Genomic DNA, 17,158 nt, shown 5'->3' with positions numbered 1-17,158 from the left:
CCATTCCTTTTCAAACTGTCATTCCCGGCATAGTAGATCATATGGTTGTCTGATTCAAAATGGCCAAAACCAGTCCCTTTCAGCTCACTAATGCCGAGGATCTCAATCTTTATGCGTTCCATCATATAATCTAGCTTCTCAAATTATTTGCTCAGTGTATAGATTGAATAAGTGTGGTGAAAGGATTCAACCCTCACACACTCCCTTCTTGATTTTAAACCATGCAGTGTCTCTTTGTTCTGTTTGAACAAGATGTTTACTGACCCTCAAATCAAATGAAACTACTCTCCTATATAACACTAAGCACCATGTACAGTTATGTTTTTTGGGTGATAATATGTTTATTATGTTCATCCTCCACTCTTTTGTAGGCTTGTTTCATTTTTTTACCCCTTATACTAGGGCTTAGCACAATACATAACAAATGGAAGATGTTTAATAAATATTTTTAACTAAGTGAAAGTATGAACAGAGTTTTAAAAGATATATGTGCATGTATAGATTAAAAATTTTTTTTTTTTTTTCAAATTTGAGGGCAAGAAGGAACATATAAGTTTGGGAAATGGATATTATTCTTAGTTGCAAGTTATGTAAACTTACTTAAAATTATTTTTAAAAAAATTCACTTAATACAAGAAGGCAATTTCTGCAAATGTTGGGAAATAGTTTCAAAGTAAAATTCAATAATTCATAATATTTTTAAAAATTACTTTATTTTCACTAATAAAAATTGAATGGATCTGCTTTGTCATTTTCAATCAAAATTCACCTTTTGTGTAACCATTTTTTTTTTACTTAAGCATCCAAATCTTCTAGGAGTTTTCAGCATTATGAAAAATATCACACTACATTCTGAAAACAAAATTTAATTATTTGGCTCTTTATTAGAGTGGTTCTTGGCAAGCCACTGTTGAATTTATGAAATGTTTCTAATCTTTGGGGCAGAACAAACTTATTTCTGTAGACCAACATGAAAAAAATAAATAGCATGAGTAACAGACATAGCTGATAGTCTGTTCCATTTTCAGAATATGTAATCTCTTTGGTTGCTATTCTGTTTATTACTAGCATTTTCTGTTCTTGCAGGGCTTTTATAGGGTTTGTCTAGAGTACATAAATTTTATGTTCTGCATTCTATATTTTTTCATATTTGGAGGCTTGGCATTCTCTTGGTATGTATAGTGAGTGCTGCAGACAGAGTTCTTAAAACTAGACAGGGTTACACAATTTAAAATGTTTATAATATATTTGTCTGTCCATACTTTCGATGTCTCCTTTACTGCACTCTTTTGTCTGTCTGACTCTCACAGGAGACATGGATTACAACTGGTTGGACCATACGTCTTGGCATAGCAGTGAGGCATCCCCAATGTCTTTGGTGAGACATGTGGAGCCTTACTATTTAATTCTGGTTATCATTTCACTTTTCCTTTTTATTTACACCTTTGCATGTTTTCTTTTTTGTATCTTTTTTTATTTTATTTTATTTTTATCCCACACCTGTAGGGGACAGTCAAAAGGGAAAAAGAAAAACTAGTGAGCAGGCAGTTTTGTCGGACTCTCACACCAGGTCTGAGAGACAAAGGAAAATGATGTACTTTGGAGGCCACTCTTTGGAAGAGGATCTGGAATGGTCTGAGCCTCAGATTAAGGACTCTGGGGTAGATACGTGTAGTAGCACAACCCTTAACGAGGAGCATAGCCATAGTGATAAGGTACTGAGATTGTGGAGCCTGCCTTTTAACCTGCTCATTTGGTCTTCGTTTGCTCTCTGTCACTCATTGAAACAGAACATAAGAAAAAGACAGGGCATTTCAAAGGTCAATGTAGCATTTCTTAAGGTGCAGAAAAGAAAAACAAAACAAAACAAAACACCCTCTTGCTTGCTTTGCTGTTTTTATTGTTTGATGACATACCAAAAAATAAATAAGTAAATAAAAAAGAAAAATTAGGAACAATGGAATGTTTTGTCTAATGGTCGCATGAAAGAACTTTGTGATGTTATTATAAACCACAAATAATAAAGAATTTTTTGGATTGGCTTATTTGATTGCTTGCATATATTTACCTTGGGACGAAAATTAAATTATTAATAGTTTGAATCCCAGGCAAAAGGGAGATAATTGGTTTGTTTGCACAGAAAAAGTTGTTTTTCTTTTTTCCCTTTCACTGTCATTTTGCTCTTTGGTTTTATTGTCATAGCATTTTAATGTAGTATTAATTAGTATTAGAGCCATTGCCATCTGCTTTGGTATTTATTATTTTTTGCTTTTAGTGTAGTGGGACTTCTGAAAATCTTTTTACCTTATCAATGTGATTGACTTGAACTTGTCATTTGCATGTTAAATTTTGCATGAATATATGCATGTTACTTTTAGATAACTGTGGAATGACTGTGATTACACAAATCATTTCATTTGTTATTTAACATAATGGATTGGTGTCTTAATTTATAAAGGACTTGGTCATGTCCTGAGAAAGAAACAAACTACTGATATTTTCAAAGTTACGTAATAATGGATAGCACTGAACTGTGTAGTAGAGGTAATTTGCTAAATAGATTAAAGACTTGGGAAAAAAATAATGAACCTCTAAAAAGTGAAAAATGTAATCCATCCTCACCTTTGAGTTAGGCCTTACTTCTACCATGTACATTCAATTGGAAACTTACTGAGACTTGTGTAATTTTTGAAATTTTAATCTAGAAACCTATTTTAAGAAAGCTATAATCACAAATTCCTATTTCATGTTTAAAATGATTTGACCTTTTAATTTTTACTTTAATAAAATCTGTCCAAAGCTTCCAAAAGTGTTTGAAGATGAAATTGTCATTTTTAAATGAGTTCAGCTGTGTAGAATTTTAAACCATCTTTTCTATCAGTGAATTTTTAATCTTCAGTACATTGATTATTAAGTTAGAAATGTATACATTTTAAAGATGTTTCAGTTTCATGGAACTGTATATCTTTTGTGTTGTGTGAGAGCACTGTAAGAATTTGAAGAAATTGTATACTGAAAAAAATCAAAATGATAAAATTGAGTTATATGCTTAATGTACTAAGTCCTTTAGATGAATGTTTTGGAATTCAAACTGGTTTGTGTAATCATAACACTTTGGAATTCTGAAATGTAGGAATATTGTACAATAAGAGGTGATTTGTCATAAAAGAGCATTAATTTTTTCATTTGTTGCTGCACTATGTCAGCATCCTGTGACCTGGCAGCCATCTAAAGATGGAGATCGTTTAATTGGTCGCATTTTATTAAATAAACGTCTAAAAGATGGAAGTGTACCTCGAGATTCAGGAGCAATGCTTGGCTTAAAGGTATGTAATGAAATTTATGAAATTTTGTCTCCACATTCACTCCTTCACAGATTTAGGAGAAAAGTAAAAGGTATAATAACTGTTTCTACCTGTGCCAATTTAGTAGGTTTTTTATGATTTTTTTTTTCTATTTTCAAGAATTATCCTAAACTTTTTCATTCTGCTATGGTAATACTATTGTAATAGTATTATCTATAGTTTGCAAGTCAGGAAAATAATTTAAATTATGGTAAATTGGAATTATAAATAGAATGCTCAAACTTACTTTATCTATAAAATTTGTCCTTTTGAGTCTATTTTCTATGTTTATATTCTGTTAAAATAGTAGTTTTATTTAATTACTAAATATGCAAACTTGGGAATGGTAATATATGTATAACATTTTTGTGTTAATGTAGAAAAATACATGATTGTGTGAAAAAGTATAGTTTGAAGTCTGGAAACTCAAATATAATTATGTCATGAGATTAATTATAAATACTGATTAGTGTTGTAGTATAAAATATTAGGCAATTATTTGGTCAGTACACACAACAGAATTTTGTTGCATTTTTTGTATGTTTGGTATAGCCGCTTAAAAACTGAAATGAAAAAAGGTAAGTTTTAAAGTTAAACCATTGTTACACAAGTTATCCTCTAGAAGATATTATGCAGGAGATATTAGAAAACTTTTTTCATCATTGGATTGGGCAATTAACTTTTATTGTATGACTTCACATGACTGTACTCACGTTAGCATTTCATATTTATTATCTTATTTAGTCAATACATGAGAAATAGGCTTAGAGAGGTTGTGTAGTTTGCCCCTGGTCACACAGATGGTGACAGTGGTGGGATTTAAATCCAGATTGGCCAGTATAGTGTGTGAACAGTATGGTTTAGAGGTTAGACGATCCTGATTTGAATTGTAGTTACTACAGTTACTGACTATATGACATAGGATAACTAAAGTTCTCTTAGCTTCAAAGTCCTCATCTTTAAAATGGGGATAGTAATACTTTTTGGATTATTATTGTAAGATTAAGTGCAACAATATACAAACATTTAGTGCAGTGACTGGTACTCTATAAGCTTTCAGTAATAATTATCCTAATAGTATAATACTGATCAAACCAGGAAAGTTTATTTAATATTTATATAAAGATGTAAGCCCATGTGATCTATTCATTTAATTTTCAAAATCAAACAGGAATAATTAGTTAATGTTAACTGTATGGCAACTCAGTACAATTCACTGCAATTATGAAATAAATGTAGGGAATAAGATAAATCACTGGATTTTTGAATTCACATATTTTTCACACATTGTAGAAGAGAAAAACAATTTAGTTTAATCAATGAAGGTAGTTATTATTATTTCCTTTACTTGCTATAAAGGAGCTCTGGTGGCACAGTGCCTAAGGCATTTGACTGCTAACCGGAAGGTTGGTGGTTCCCTCCAGCCACTCCCATTGATAGAAAGATGGGGCAGTCTATTTCTGTAAAGATTTACTGCCGTGGAACCCAACGGGGGTCACTATGAGTTGGAATTGTCTCAATGGCAGTGGGTTTGGTTTTTTTTAAAAAAAACTTTCTATAAAGTTGATATATTGACTGAGTGAAACTTGATCAGAATCAAAGTATGATTTATTTAAGAGGTCAATATCTTAATAGGTATAAATATGGCTCCACAACATTATTGCTAACATGTTTTTTTTCTGTTCTCAATGATGTTTCAGTGTTGTTGATGTCACCTATGTGTGCACAGAACTGCTCAATAGGGTTTTCAAGGCTGTGAGCCCTCAGAAGCAGAGTCTAGGCTGTCTTCCAAAGTCCCTAGTAATCAAGCCTTTAACACTAGGGTTGGGGTGTAAATGGTCTAAATTTTACAGTAGTTCTGATGAGATTAAGTAACTTTTATGATTTCCTCAGAAAGGATTCACCATCACTGTGTACATTTATTAATGTGTCTAAAAAACTACTAATAGTGAAATTTTGGTAGTATATGTTAATTATAATCAGAGTCACAAATATTTACATTGTTATAATATTTGACATATCTATAAATGTTTGTGTAATTGTATAGTATAATAATGTGGGTTTTTTTTTAGAAATGACAGACATAAGAATTCTATATTAAGGACAGAAATTACAAATTGCTTTGTTGTTTCTAAAGTATATAACATTTTCAATAAGTAACAGATTAAATTGGAAAAAAGTTTAGAATATGTAAAAAGAGTCCACACTTAGAACATGTATTTAGTTCCTAATAACAACACTATATAATTTAAGAATGAGTATCAGGACATTAGCTAAAATTAAAACTTTAAAAGCTATAAGTTGCCTAGGTTTTTTTTTACTTGAATCTTCAACTATGTTCCTTTTGACAATAAGCCTATTTTAATACTTCCCTCTTTTAAACAGGTTGTAGGAGGAAAGATGACAGAATCAGGTCGACTTTGTGCATTTATTACCAAAGTAAAAAGAGGAAGTTTAGCTGACACTGTAGGACATCTTAGACCAGGTTTGTCTGTTTTGATTTTTTGCATTTTAAACTTAATTTGAGGAGTTTAATTTGAGGAGTTCTGAGAAAGAACTCCTCATTTAGTAATGATTTGGTAGTTACAGAGAACTCATTTAAGTAGGCATAAGTCTAATATGTCAATAAGGAAAAGTTGCATTTATTATTTCTTGAGTCATAGCATATAAAATAATTTTTTTATCTTTATTGATCTTATTTTTTATATAATGGATTTACCTAATCTGTATCTAGTACAGGAGCTCTGGTGGCATATCTAGTACAAGCCTATTTTGTTTCTCATACACTTTCATTTTTCTTTTGAAAAAATTCCACCATTGTCAGGAAACAAATTTAAATAAATGCATATTTCCTAGAATGAATCAACTCTGTTTCTTTGGTAATAAGTACTGTTGCAGAGATCCTTGAGTGCCTTGGAGAGGATTCTATAAAGTGTTAATTATAGAGCTTTTTACAAGAGTTTGTTGTTGTTGTTGTTAGGCCACTGGTAATCTTTAAAGAAAACAAGATGCTCAGCTGCTTACATATTGAAAAACCTAGAATACAGAATCAAGAAGTCTTCAGAATTGCAACTGATATGGACCATTGTCTATAATTAAAAATTTCTATTAAGAAATTGCTTAAAGATAAATTTTATGTGTTTTCTTTCTCTGACCCTTGCCCCTATTAAAGATTTCCCTTTGAGTGGAATACAGTGATCATCTTGATCATCAAATGTCATGCCACTTGAGCTATTCCCAATATGTTACTCTCTAATGTTGATTTTCTTCTTGGAGTTCATTGAACCTTTAAATTGCTTCTGTTTTAATGCCATTTTATGGGATTAGCTTTTCTTTCTAAGATTGTCATTACTGACACACACACTATAGGTGATGAAGTGTTAGAATGGAATGGAAGGCTATTGCAAGGAGCCACATTTGAAGAAGTGTACAACATCATTCTGGAATCCAAACCTGAACCACAAGTGGAACTTGTTGTTTCAAGGCCTATTGGGTAGGTTGGTGTCGGTACTTTATCCATGTATAAAGTTGCATACTAGTAAATAATTTGTACTGTGTAATGCAAAAATGTTTCATTGCTTTATGAGAGTAAAATTTTTGTGGGCAACAATGTTTTCTCCTTTTTCACCAAAAATACCTTGCCAAAAATCATAACATCTCTTTATCTGATCATATGAGAATATATATTTAATAATGAAAGAAGAAGAAATATTTAGATGTTTCTTACTATCACTATCTCAGCAGATGGTTGAAGGTGATGGTAGGTAAAGAGTCTGTTTCCTATGTCCTTAGTGTAGTAATAAATATTTTTAAAATAAAGGTAATGATTATGGCCTTCAGTTTGGTAAAAACTAGGGCTAACTATGTTTTAGGAATTTTACTTTGTTTGTTTTTAATTTCAAAATGAGAATTTCCACATAGGAAAGAGAGAGTAGGAGAATATATTATTTCCAGGTACAGGTAACAATTTAAGGAAAAATAACATGGATGAGTTAATACATAGAAAATAAACCAGCACCAAATTACTCTTTGCTTTTGTAATTTGTTACCTATAGATTAAATAGGAGCTCTGGTAGCATAGTGCCTAAGACACTTGACTGCTAACCAGTAGGCTGGTGGTTCAAACCCACCAGCCACTCCTTGGAAGGAAGGTTGGGCAATCTTCTTCGTAGTGATATACTGCGTCTGAAACCCAAGGAGGGGTCACTATGAATGAGGTCCAACTCGACAGCACATAACAACAACAACAACATAGATTAAATAGACAAATAGAAAACTTGGCATATGTATAATCCTTTGGGCCTATATAAGAATTACTCTTTAAATATCACAGCAGCACTTCTTCTATAGAAACTTATTTTCTAAGCCAAAGTAAAACATTGATCTATAACTAAATAAAAGCAATAACAAGAGCACTGACAGTAAATTATTAAATTCATATTCGAGATAACAGCATTCTAAGGTGGAGGCAACAGAAATTTTTCTCTGTTGTAAAATATTAATGCCCAATTCTCACACATTTAGGAAATGATTACTTTGATCTTTTTATGCTTCAGTAAATAACTTAAATTGATAACATGGTTTTATTAAAATGTGCCTTTCAAAGTAATGAATCTGGCATATGAAATTATATCTGCTTTTTATTTTGTCTTAAACTAATGTGGTAAACTGCAGTGTATCAGTTTAGTACAATAATCAACAATGTTGAATTACCCAATAAGCAAGATAAGCATGGGCTTATTTACTAATCTGTAGTGAACAATTTCACACTCCTTTACCACATGGAAGATTCTGCTCCTAGGTATGGCTGACATCTGTCTCTCTCCCAACCCCATAGCACCTTCCTACAGAATCAAAGCCTCTGGTCAAATTTACAGTCCCTGACAGGGATGGAATACCCAATATCTACCCCTGATAGTCAAATATGTTTCCTGGTATTAAGGAATCCTCAAATCATATTGTTGTTGTTGTTGTTGTTGTGTGCCATCGAATTGGACCCGACTTAATAGCGACTCCTCCTTGGATTTCTGAGGCAGTATCACTACGGAAGTAGATTGCCCAACCTTCTTTCCGAGGAGTGGCTGGTGGGTTTGAACCGCCAGCCTTCTGGTTAGCAGTCAAGTGCCTTAGGCACTATGCTACCAGAACTCCTCAAATCATATTATGTTTTATATTTAAAATAATTTATAAACTTTTATATCATTTTCTGAATGATTGTTCTGATTACCTAGTACTGCTCTGACAAGAATGTACCACAAATGGGATGACCTTAACAAACAGGAGTTTACTCTTACAATTTGGAGGCTTTAAGTTCCAGTTCTAAGTGACAGGCTGTAGGGGCTGGGTGGAAGCCCTTCAACCTTGGGGTCCAGCTCTGCCTCCTGCTCCCAGCCCACTGGATCTTGAGGCATTTCTTCACTCAGACAGCTGCTGGCTGCTGAGGCTGCCAAACCCAAGGTTGACAGGTAAAAAGGCACAGTCCCGATGATACCAAACCACACAGCAGGCCATTAATTTAAGTCCATTGTAAGTCCCAAGGTTGGCAGAGCATGGCAGGCTGCTGAACAATGCCATGGCTACATGCAGGGTCCAAGTGTGCCATAAACTAGAGACCATTCCCAAAGCTGCTTCTTATATATGAGAAACAGACCACATACCCAAAGCAGCTACTCAGCTGCTTGTGGTAGATCCCACCATGGAGCTGATTACCAATCTCATCATGGGAAATAACTACCACTAGCTGCCCAGCCACTCAACCAGGCCCAGCTAAGTTGACCCACAAACATAACCACCACAATGATCTTAACCATTAATATCTACTTGTTCTGACAATATCAAGCAAAAATGTGTACTTATTTAGAGTGTAAATGTAGGTAAAATGTAAATTTGCAAGTCCCAAGAAGAAACATGTTTACACTTTTCTCAGTAGAATTTCAATAGTTTCAATCATAGTCTCTAAACACTTAAACGTTTGTTTTGGTGATATTTCATTAGCATTTCAATGTTACTGATTTAGAACTACAGCAGGTAAAAAGAGAGAATATAATTAAAATATACTTGTAAAAGTTATCTTGAATATAAACATAATTTGAGAATAGATAATTTTGAAGTAAGGGAAAATAAAATATGTTTTTTTTCTAAGTATACTGCAGATGCCTAAGAATTTTAATTAATTGAATATGCCTCAAATACTTTTATTAGCTCTAATTTAAGGCTTACTTGTTTCTTGTTTATATACTATCACTGCGATATACAGTTTTTGTCGTTTTCACACTGTCCTCTTATAAGTTGATAACACTCAAAATAGCAATTGTATTGGTTTTGAAAGAGTTTTTTGTTTTCTTTTTCTATCCTTTCAGAGATATACCTAGAATACCTGATAGCACACATGCACAGCTGGAATCCAGTGAGTTTCATTTACGCTAGAAAATATGTTGTTAATAATATCATTTGTCAGAGGTCAAATGAAGTATTTTAGCTATTAGTACAAAGTAAGAAATATAATAATCTCGTTATCAAGTATTAAATTATGTAAAGATGGCAGATTTAGTTTTAGTTCATGTAACCATGGAAAAAAGTACAATATTTTATAATATTTTAAAATAGTATTTTTTTATACCTCACAGGTTTAATTGCTATGGATTTTTAAATAACTTTATTAAGGTAAAATACAATGGCTTGTGCATATTTAAAGTGCACAATATTTGAAAATTTTGACATACATTTTGAAACCATCACCACAATAAAAAATAATAAATATATTTGTCATCTCTAAAAGGTTTATTCCCCAGAATTTTCCCAAATTGTAAGTTTTGGTACTTTGTAACCTAACATGTCCGGAGCCCTGATGGTGCAGTGGTTAAGCACGCGACTGCTAAACCGAATGCTTGGTGGTTCAAACTCACCTACTCTCAGGAAAAAGCTGTGGCAATCTGCTTCCATCAAGCTGACAGCTTTGGAAACCCTCAGGGGCAGTTCTCTGACCAATAGGATCATTATGAATTAGAACTGACTTGACAGCAATGGGTTTAACCTAACATGGAGATTCAAACCCACCAGCTGGAAGAAAGGTTGGGCAATCTACTTCTGTAGTGATACTGCCTTGGAAACCCAAGGAGGAGTCACTATGAGTCCCGTCCACTCGAAGGCAGTGGTTGCGTTGTGTTGCATAGTTGGAAATGCTTGGAATAAAGTACTGAAAGATTACATTTATTCTAATTTATATTTTTGGAGCTGGGGGTTCAAACTCACGAGCCACTCCTCGAAAGGAAGATTAGGCAATCTGCTTCTGTAGAGATACTGCCTAGGAAACTCAAGAAAGGGGTTGCTATGAGTCTGAAAGGACTCCATGGCAGTGAGTTTGGTTTTTGGTTGGGTGGGGTAACAGCTCTTACTGTTTATTAGATTAGATTATTAATGGAATAGACATAATTATTGTTCGAACAAAAATTCAAACAATGTCAAATACATGAAAGTTTTTTCTTACGTTTTAGGTGTCAAACAGATGTGTTCTATCTCATGAACTAAGCGTTTAGATTCGTAGAGATTAGAGTGAGGGCTATCAGGAGAGAGGAAGGAAGGAGGTTTACATTTTTAATAGATTGGTCAGGATTGACCAATTCAGAAGGAAGGATTAGAGCCAGATTTGAAAGAATGGTATCTGGAAGAAAACCTTTCCAGGAAGAACCGACTAGTGTGATGGATCTCAGGCAGGAAAGCCTAAGATGGATTTAAAGAAAAAGCCAGGAGGCTAGTTTGGTTGCGGAGGTGGGAACAATGGTGGGACAGGAAAGGGGGACAGAGGAATAATGGGTGGTCAAATTCCATAGGCTTTGTGAGCCACTGTAAGGACTTGGTTTTCACTCTGAGAGAAACTGGCAGCTGTATGAGACAGTTTTAAAGAGATCGATGAGAACATCGTCTTAATAACCTAGAGGGGAAAAGATGGTGACTTAGACCGTGGTAGTAGTAAAGAAGGTGGTGAGAAGTGATTGAATTCTCTACACATACAATAATTGAGAAATACTATGATAATAGATTTCTTTTTTACTTTTATATTTACAATTATAATTATTCATTTCTTTAAAATCTTTACCAAAAATGTGTAGCTTTTTTGCAATGGCATAGCTTTATACTTCAAAATATTGTCACGTATTTGAAATGTTATGGTGAAGAAAATGGTCTATATAATGATATTTTGCCATCATTTTTAAAAATAAATAATTTTTAAAATGTGAAGATTATTAAATACTAATGAAGAGCCACTGTTATTATTTTTTATGTACGATTATCATTTTAGGTTCTAGCTCATTTGAATCTCAAAAAATGGATCGTCCTTCTATTTCCGTTACCTCTCCCATGAGTCCTGGCATGTTGAGGGATGTCCCACAGTTCTTATCTGGACAACTTTCAGTACGTAATCCGAATGTAATTAATTCATTTTTTTTTTTTTTTTTTTGTGAATGTCAAATAGTGTTTTTAATATATGATGCTAGGTTTTTTTATTTTTTAAACCAACTTCTTCCTACAACATAATTGTGCTTTTAACCATCAACTTTCTTGTTTCCAGTCATTTTAATTAATTTAAATTTTGTTTTCATTGATTGACATTAAACTTAGGTTTTCTGAGATTTAGTCAGTTATATTTTGTGAGGATATTTAAATAATTTCTTTAACTATCATTAATATTATTCTAAAATTCAAAATCATGGTCTTAGCTCTATACCTTAAAATGACTGTAAGCTATCATATTTAGAAGATAATTAAAAATGCTTGTGCTATACAAAGATGAAATTTAAGGAAAAATATAGATATTTTATACTTTTCAACCTTAAGGAAATATGGTGCTTTGAATAATGGTCTGAATTATAAATATATTAGATAAGATTTTGTCAAGCGACAAAATCAGCTCAATGGTGAAATATTTCATAGATTTATGAGTATACCAGATGATTTCACATTTCATGATACTTAATTTGATCACTTTTCAATAAAAGTTAAAAATCATGTCCAAAGTAGAAAAGCTTTGTAAATTTTAGCCTTCTCATTTAACAGAACACATTTGATAAAAGCAGATTTCACCATTTGTTCAGTTATCATGCCTTATTAATAATTTTTATATATTCATATATTTAAGTGTATTTAGTTATATATCACAAATGCATTGCTTAATATTGCCAGTAATACTGATGAGTTACTATACTTGACATATTATGAATATTAAGTTCTCAAAATCCAAACACTGAATATCAGATGAAAAACGTTATAGTTGAAAAGTAAACTGTTCTTGTGCTGATATTTTAACAGCACCAGAAAAAAGTTTTTAAAGAAGCTTTGAAATTTCTCATTTTATTGTTTTGGTGGAGAGAGATAAACTTGATTTTTACTAAACTATTTTTCTGTAGTGTGGAAAGAGTTGTAGAATGTATAAGCAAAATTAAATACTGAACATTATTGAAAAAGTGATTAGACATCGCTGTACTGGCAATATTTTGATCACAAATGTGATCGTGAAGATATTCAGGAGAGAAGATGAGATTTTAGTAGGATATTTTAAATGTCATACTGAAATGAATTTCTTATTATTTTATTTTCCTTTCTCTTTCATTAACAGAGTGGGCTTTTTCATTTGAGGACAATGGTCTTTTTTGTATTCACCACAAGAAGTAGCATCTTTCTGTTTATTTTCTTACAAATATTGACAGCAGAAATGTTGTCATTTACAGAGTTACAAATGTAGTATGTATTTGCTTCTACCAACCTAGAAAGTGTTCATACATGGTAACTTATTTTTTTATTTATGATCTCATCAGATAGTACATTTTAAAATAATACTCCAGGTAGCTGGATCATACCAGTAAATAAATAAATTCATCTGTGTGTGTGTTTGTGTGTACATTTAGTTGGACTGAGTTGGTGGAAGAGGGAGGGGAAGTTAGTTTTCCATAATAAGTAAGTACCACTTTATCTCATTTGAAATCCCAAGGCCCTGTGAGAAACTGGACTAGGAAGAGGGCTTGAGGAGTATAATAAGGGTTTAGATTTTTGGAAATTCAGCTATTTTTTCTAATGGTTCAAGACCGATATAGTACATTATGAAAGTATTAAAAACTATGTATATGAGATCGAATTGACAATGGCAACTCGAAATATTAGATAGGAACTTTAGTGGGCAGTGAGTTTATGCTCATGAGGGAAGAGTAACTTAGGAAAGGAAGGGTGAGAATGATTGCACAACTCGAAGAATGTAGTCAGTGTGGTTAAAATGTACATGTAGAGGCTGTTGGTAAGTGTTTGCTGTACATAAACTCAACTAAAACAACAAAATAAAATTTAGAAGGCAAAAAAAGGTTTCACTTCTAAATGTGTATATAATTGTATGAAGGTACATCCTTTAGATTTATAAATAGTGTTGGTTTAAAATCCATGTAATAATAATTTAAAATGATTCTCATTTTATAATTTTCTAATGACTTATAAGGAATGTATTCTAGTATGATAATGATAGTAAAATTTTAGCTTTTAGATATTAATAGTAAAAGTTTTAGCTTTTACTTTTTGAAATTATATATATGTATATATAACATCACTTTCTGGTTCAAAATATAATACATTTTTATTTGAGAAACTTGGTAAGCTCAGCAAATAAAAATAAAACCACTGTAATTCTGCCATTAAGATATAAGCATTCATACATAGAAGTTTCAAACAAATTTGGGTTAATTCTGTGCATTATATCTTGGAGCCTGCTTTTTCACTTAGTAACGTAGTATGAACTTTTTTCTCCCTTTAACAATTCCTCTTAAAAATGATAGCTATTTAGTATTCCACTTAATTCTCTATTATATGATATCTTGTTTGTTTCTAATTTTGTATTATTATAAATGATGCTATGGAAATATAAATCTTGAATATAAATATAAATCTTGCATATTTTTGTTAGGGCAAAAATGTTTTGTCAGGATAACTTTCCAAAAATAAAATTACGATATAAAAGGAAAAGAAATATTTTATGATTTTTTTGATATCTGTTGCCAAATTTTCCTAAAAACAAAAATGCTTTTATCCATTAAACTCCAATCATTAAGAAAAATGTGTTAAATTCTAACCCCAGGCCATACACAGTGCTAGGCAATGGGAATACAACCGTGAACAAGATATGTGTGGTCCTTACCCTCATGACATTTATTAATTTTATCTTATCCTTTGTATCCAGGAAAGCATAAACAAGTTGCCTTCCTGGATGTAGTATTTCTCTCCATATTCAGCCCTGTCTCTGCTGGCCTAGTCAGTTTGGTTTGCTCTAGTGTTGTAGAGGTTGGGAAAATACGTTTCTGTATGTCACCCCCAGGGAAGAAACCCTAGGAAGTCACAAAGCAGCATTACAATCTCGATCTCCTTCTTTTCTACCTTTGGTCACTTTTTGCTGTTGGTGAGAGTTTACTTAGGCTTATACTTCTCATACAAAATCCTGACATTACTGATAAAAACTTACTGAGAACAAGGAAACTTTGTATAGAATGTGAGCTGACCTTTCTAATATATTTATATCAATGTATTGATATTTTTCTGAAGTAGAAAATACTCACAATGTAAATTTGTTGTTTAAATTTTCACTCTTAAGCTGTTTTGAAGATTTAAAAAAAAAAAAATGTAAGCAATACATTTTCTCTCCATGCTGGAATGCTGCTGCTGCTTGTCTTTATTCTAGGGCATAATCACGCAAGGGCCAGTAATGCACTTTGTGAAGAAATCAGCTGGCGCTTGAGTGTATGCCGCCTGAGTTCTATGAGAGCCCTTGCAGTGTCAGCATTCCTGTATAGTCATTTGTGTGTGTGTGTGTGTGTGTGTGTTCTTCCACAATTTAACCATTTACTTCTTTAGAGGATTACTTTTTTAATTCTCTCAATATCCTTTAATTAATCTATCCCTTTGGTTAGCTTTTTGGTAGAGTGTTCAATAAATCATGTAGCTTCAATACTTTTAAAAGGCAGGAAAGGCTCATGGATTCTTATTGACTATCATATTTTATTTCACTTCAGGGTTTGTGTTGATTTAGGATTGCAGTGTTTCCCCATGTTATTTTGTTTTAAAATTTTCTCACTATATTTTTAGTTATTAAGTTTGTAAATATTGTAAATATCCATTTTATAGGTCTGGTTAAGGGGAATAAGGAACTGAGGAATAGTTGGGTGTCCTCTTAGAAACATTTTTAAATTTTCTGTAAATTATTATTTTTTTCTTTTTAGCTTGTATCTTATACACCTCTACCACAACCTTGTTATTCCAGAAGCATTGCATGACAGGAATGTCCTAAAGATGATAATGCAGTATATAGTAGGAAGTGACATTAAAAATGCAAAGTAAATTATGATACACAATTAAAATTCTTCATTTGTATGAAGCTTAGATTGTTACAGATATTATCAGATCTTTCATGCTTAAAATAAATGAATTAATGTAAGTTATGATGAGACACATAGTACTTTACCTTCCTAATAATGATTTTCTTTATTAAATTACCCAAAATAATATGTTTATGTAGCCAAATATAATGTATAATAAACTCATGGGTGAAGATAAGGTTTAACTTGCCATAGGCTTTAGAAGGTTGATTTCAGAAATCTGTGGGTTGGTTGAGACAATTTTAGAAGACAGAAAAATGTTTGTCTTAAAGGATTTTATTTTACAGTGGTATTTTAAACAAATCCTTTATTTTATGAATACATAATATTTATTTGCAAAAATCTTCAGTTATTCTAAATATTTTTCGTCTAAAACAGGTAGAATGGGTGAGAGGTCAGGAGAACTAAAATCTCTTTCAAAATAAGCAGGCTTATCATTTCTGTCCCCCAGTATGCCTAGTTAATGCCTAGTTAATAGCTGATATGCTTTTTTTTTTTCCATTTTGAAGAATCACACTTAATTAGAGGTCTAATTTTTGAGACAATCTCTCTCCACTCATTAGCATTCACATAACAACTACACCAAGTGTATTTTGCTAATCTCTGAATGTCATCCATCCCTTTCCCCATTTGCTGAAGAATTATCCAACCTATAGTTTCCCAGATATCAGTAACAACCTCAACCTCTGGACGTTTCTGCCTTCCTTTGCTAATGTCTCCACACAAAAAAGGAAGACAGCTTATATTTGAGACTCCCTTGGTTTTTGATTTGTGTAATTGAATGATAGTGTTTAACACTTTCCTTTGAATTTTGGATTAGTGTCTTAAGGAGTGTCTGTCTGACGGGCAATAGTCCTTTTGGTACCCATTATGTGTTTCCGTATAGCAGTGGTAAAGTGGGAGGCCTTTAGCTGTTCATCATTCTTTGAATTAGGCAAGAAAGATACTCATGAGAAATGCCAGAGATGAGATGGAATGTAGGTGAGAGATGTTGTTGTTATTTGCCGTCGAGTCGGCCCCGACTCATAGTGAGCCCTCCTTGGGTTTCCGAGGCAGTATCACTACAGAAGTAGGATTGCCCAACCTTCCTTCCGAGGAGTGGCTGGTGGGTTTGAACCGCCAGCCTTCTGGTTAGCAGTCAAGTGCTTTAGCCACTATGCTACCAGAGCTCCCGTAGGTGAGAGAAGCAGAGGTAAATGTCTTGAAATTCTTCCCCAATCTCAGGGACTTGTATCTGATTTTGCTCATGATTTAACTGTTGGCATTTCTTAATGAAGACATACATATTTTAGGTGTGGTTGTCTCTTTTGGAAATTGTTCAAAAGTGAAAACAAAACAAAGCAAAAAGTCAGCAGAGAAACAAAACTTGATTTTAGTCTGAGAATTTGAAATGGAATAATTTACTCCAAA

General features: G+C 32.6%; 1 protein-coding gene across 1 annotated transcript in view; it reads left to right on the top strand.

Annotated features, from left to right (window-relative positions):
- Positions 1-17,158, top strand: part of RIMS2 (regulating synaptic membrane exocytosis 2) — a 726,314-nt gene that overhangs the window by 388,002 nt on the left and 321,154 nt on the right. The window contains exons 8-13 of the mRNA XM_042783638.1: positions 1,507-1,715; positions 3,207-3,326; positions 5,730-5,829; positions 6,714-6,837; positions 9,704-9,750; positions 11,644-11,756. Of these exons, the coding sequence (XP_042639572.1) occupies positions 1,507-1,715; positions 3,207-3,326; positions 5,730-5,829; positions 6,714-6,837; positions 9,704-9,750; positions 11,644-11,756 (713 nt within the window). The remainder of the gene's footprint in view (positions 1-1,506; positions 1,716-3,206; positions 3,327-5,729; positions 5,830-6,713; positions 6,838-9,703; positions 9,751-11,643; positions 11,757-17,158) is intronic.

This window comes from Orycteropus afer, unplaced genomic scaffold, assembly GCF_000298275.1.
Source record: "Orycteropus afer afer isolate SDZICR_OR568_19922 unplaced genomic scaffold, OryAfe1.0 scaffold00021, whole genome shotgun sequence".
NCBI classification, from domain to species: Eukaryota; Metazoa; Chordata; class Mammalia; order Tubulidentata; family Orycteropodidae; genus Orycteropus; species Orycteropus afer.
This window is presented reverse-complemented; position numbering and strand designations above follow the sequence as displayed.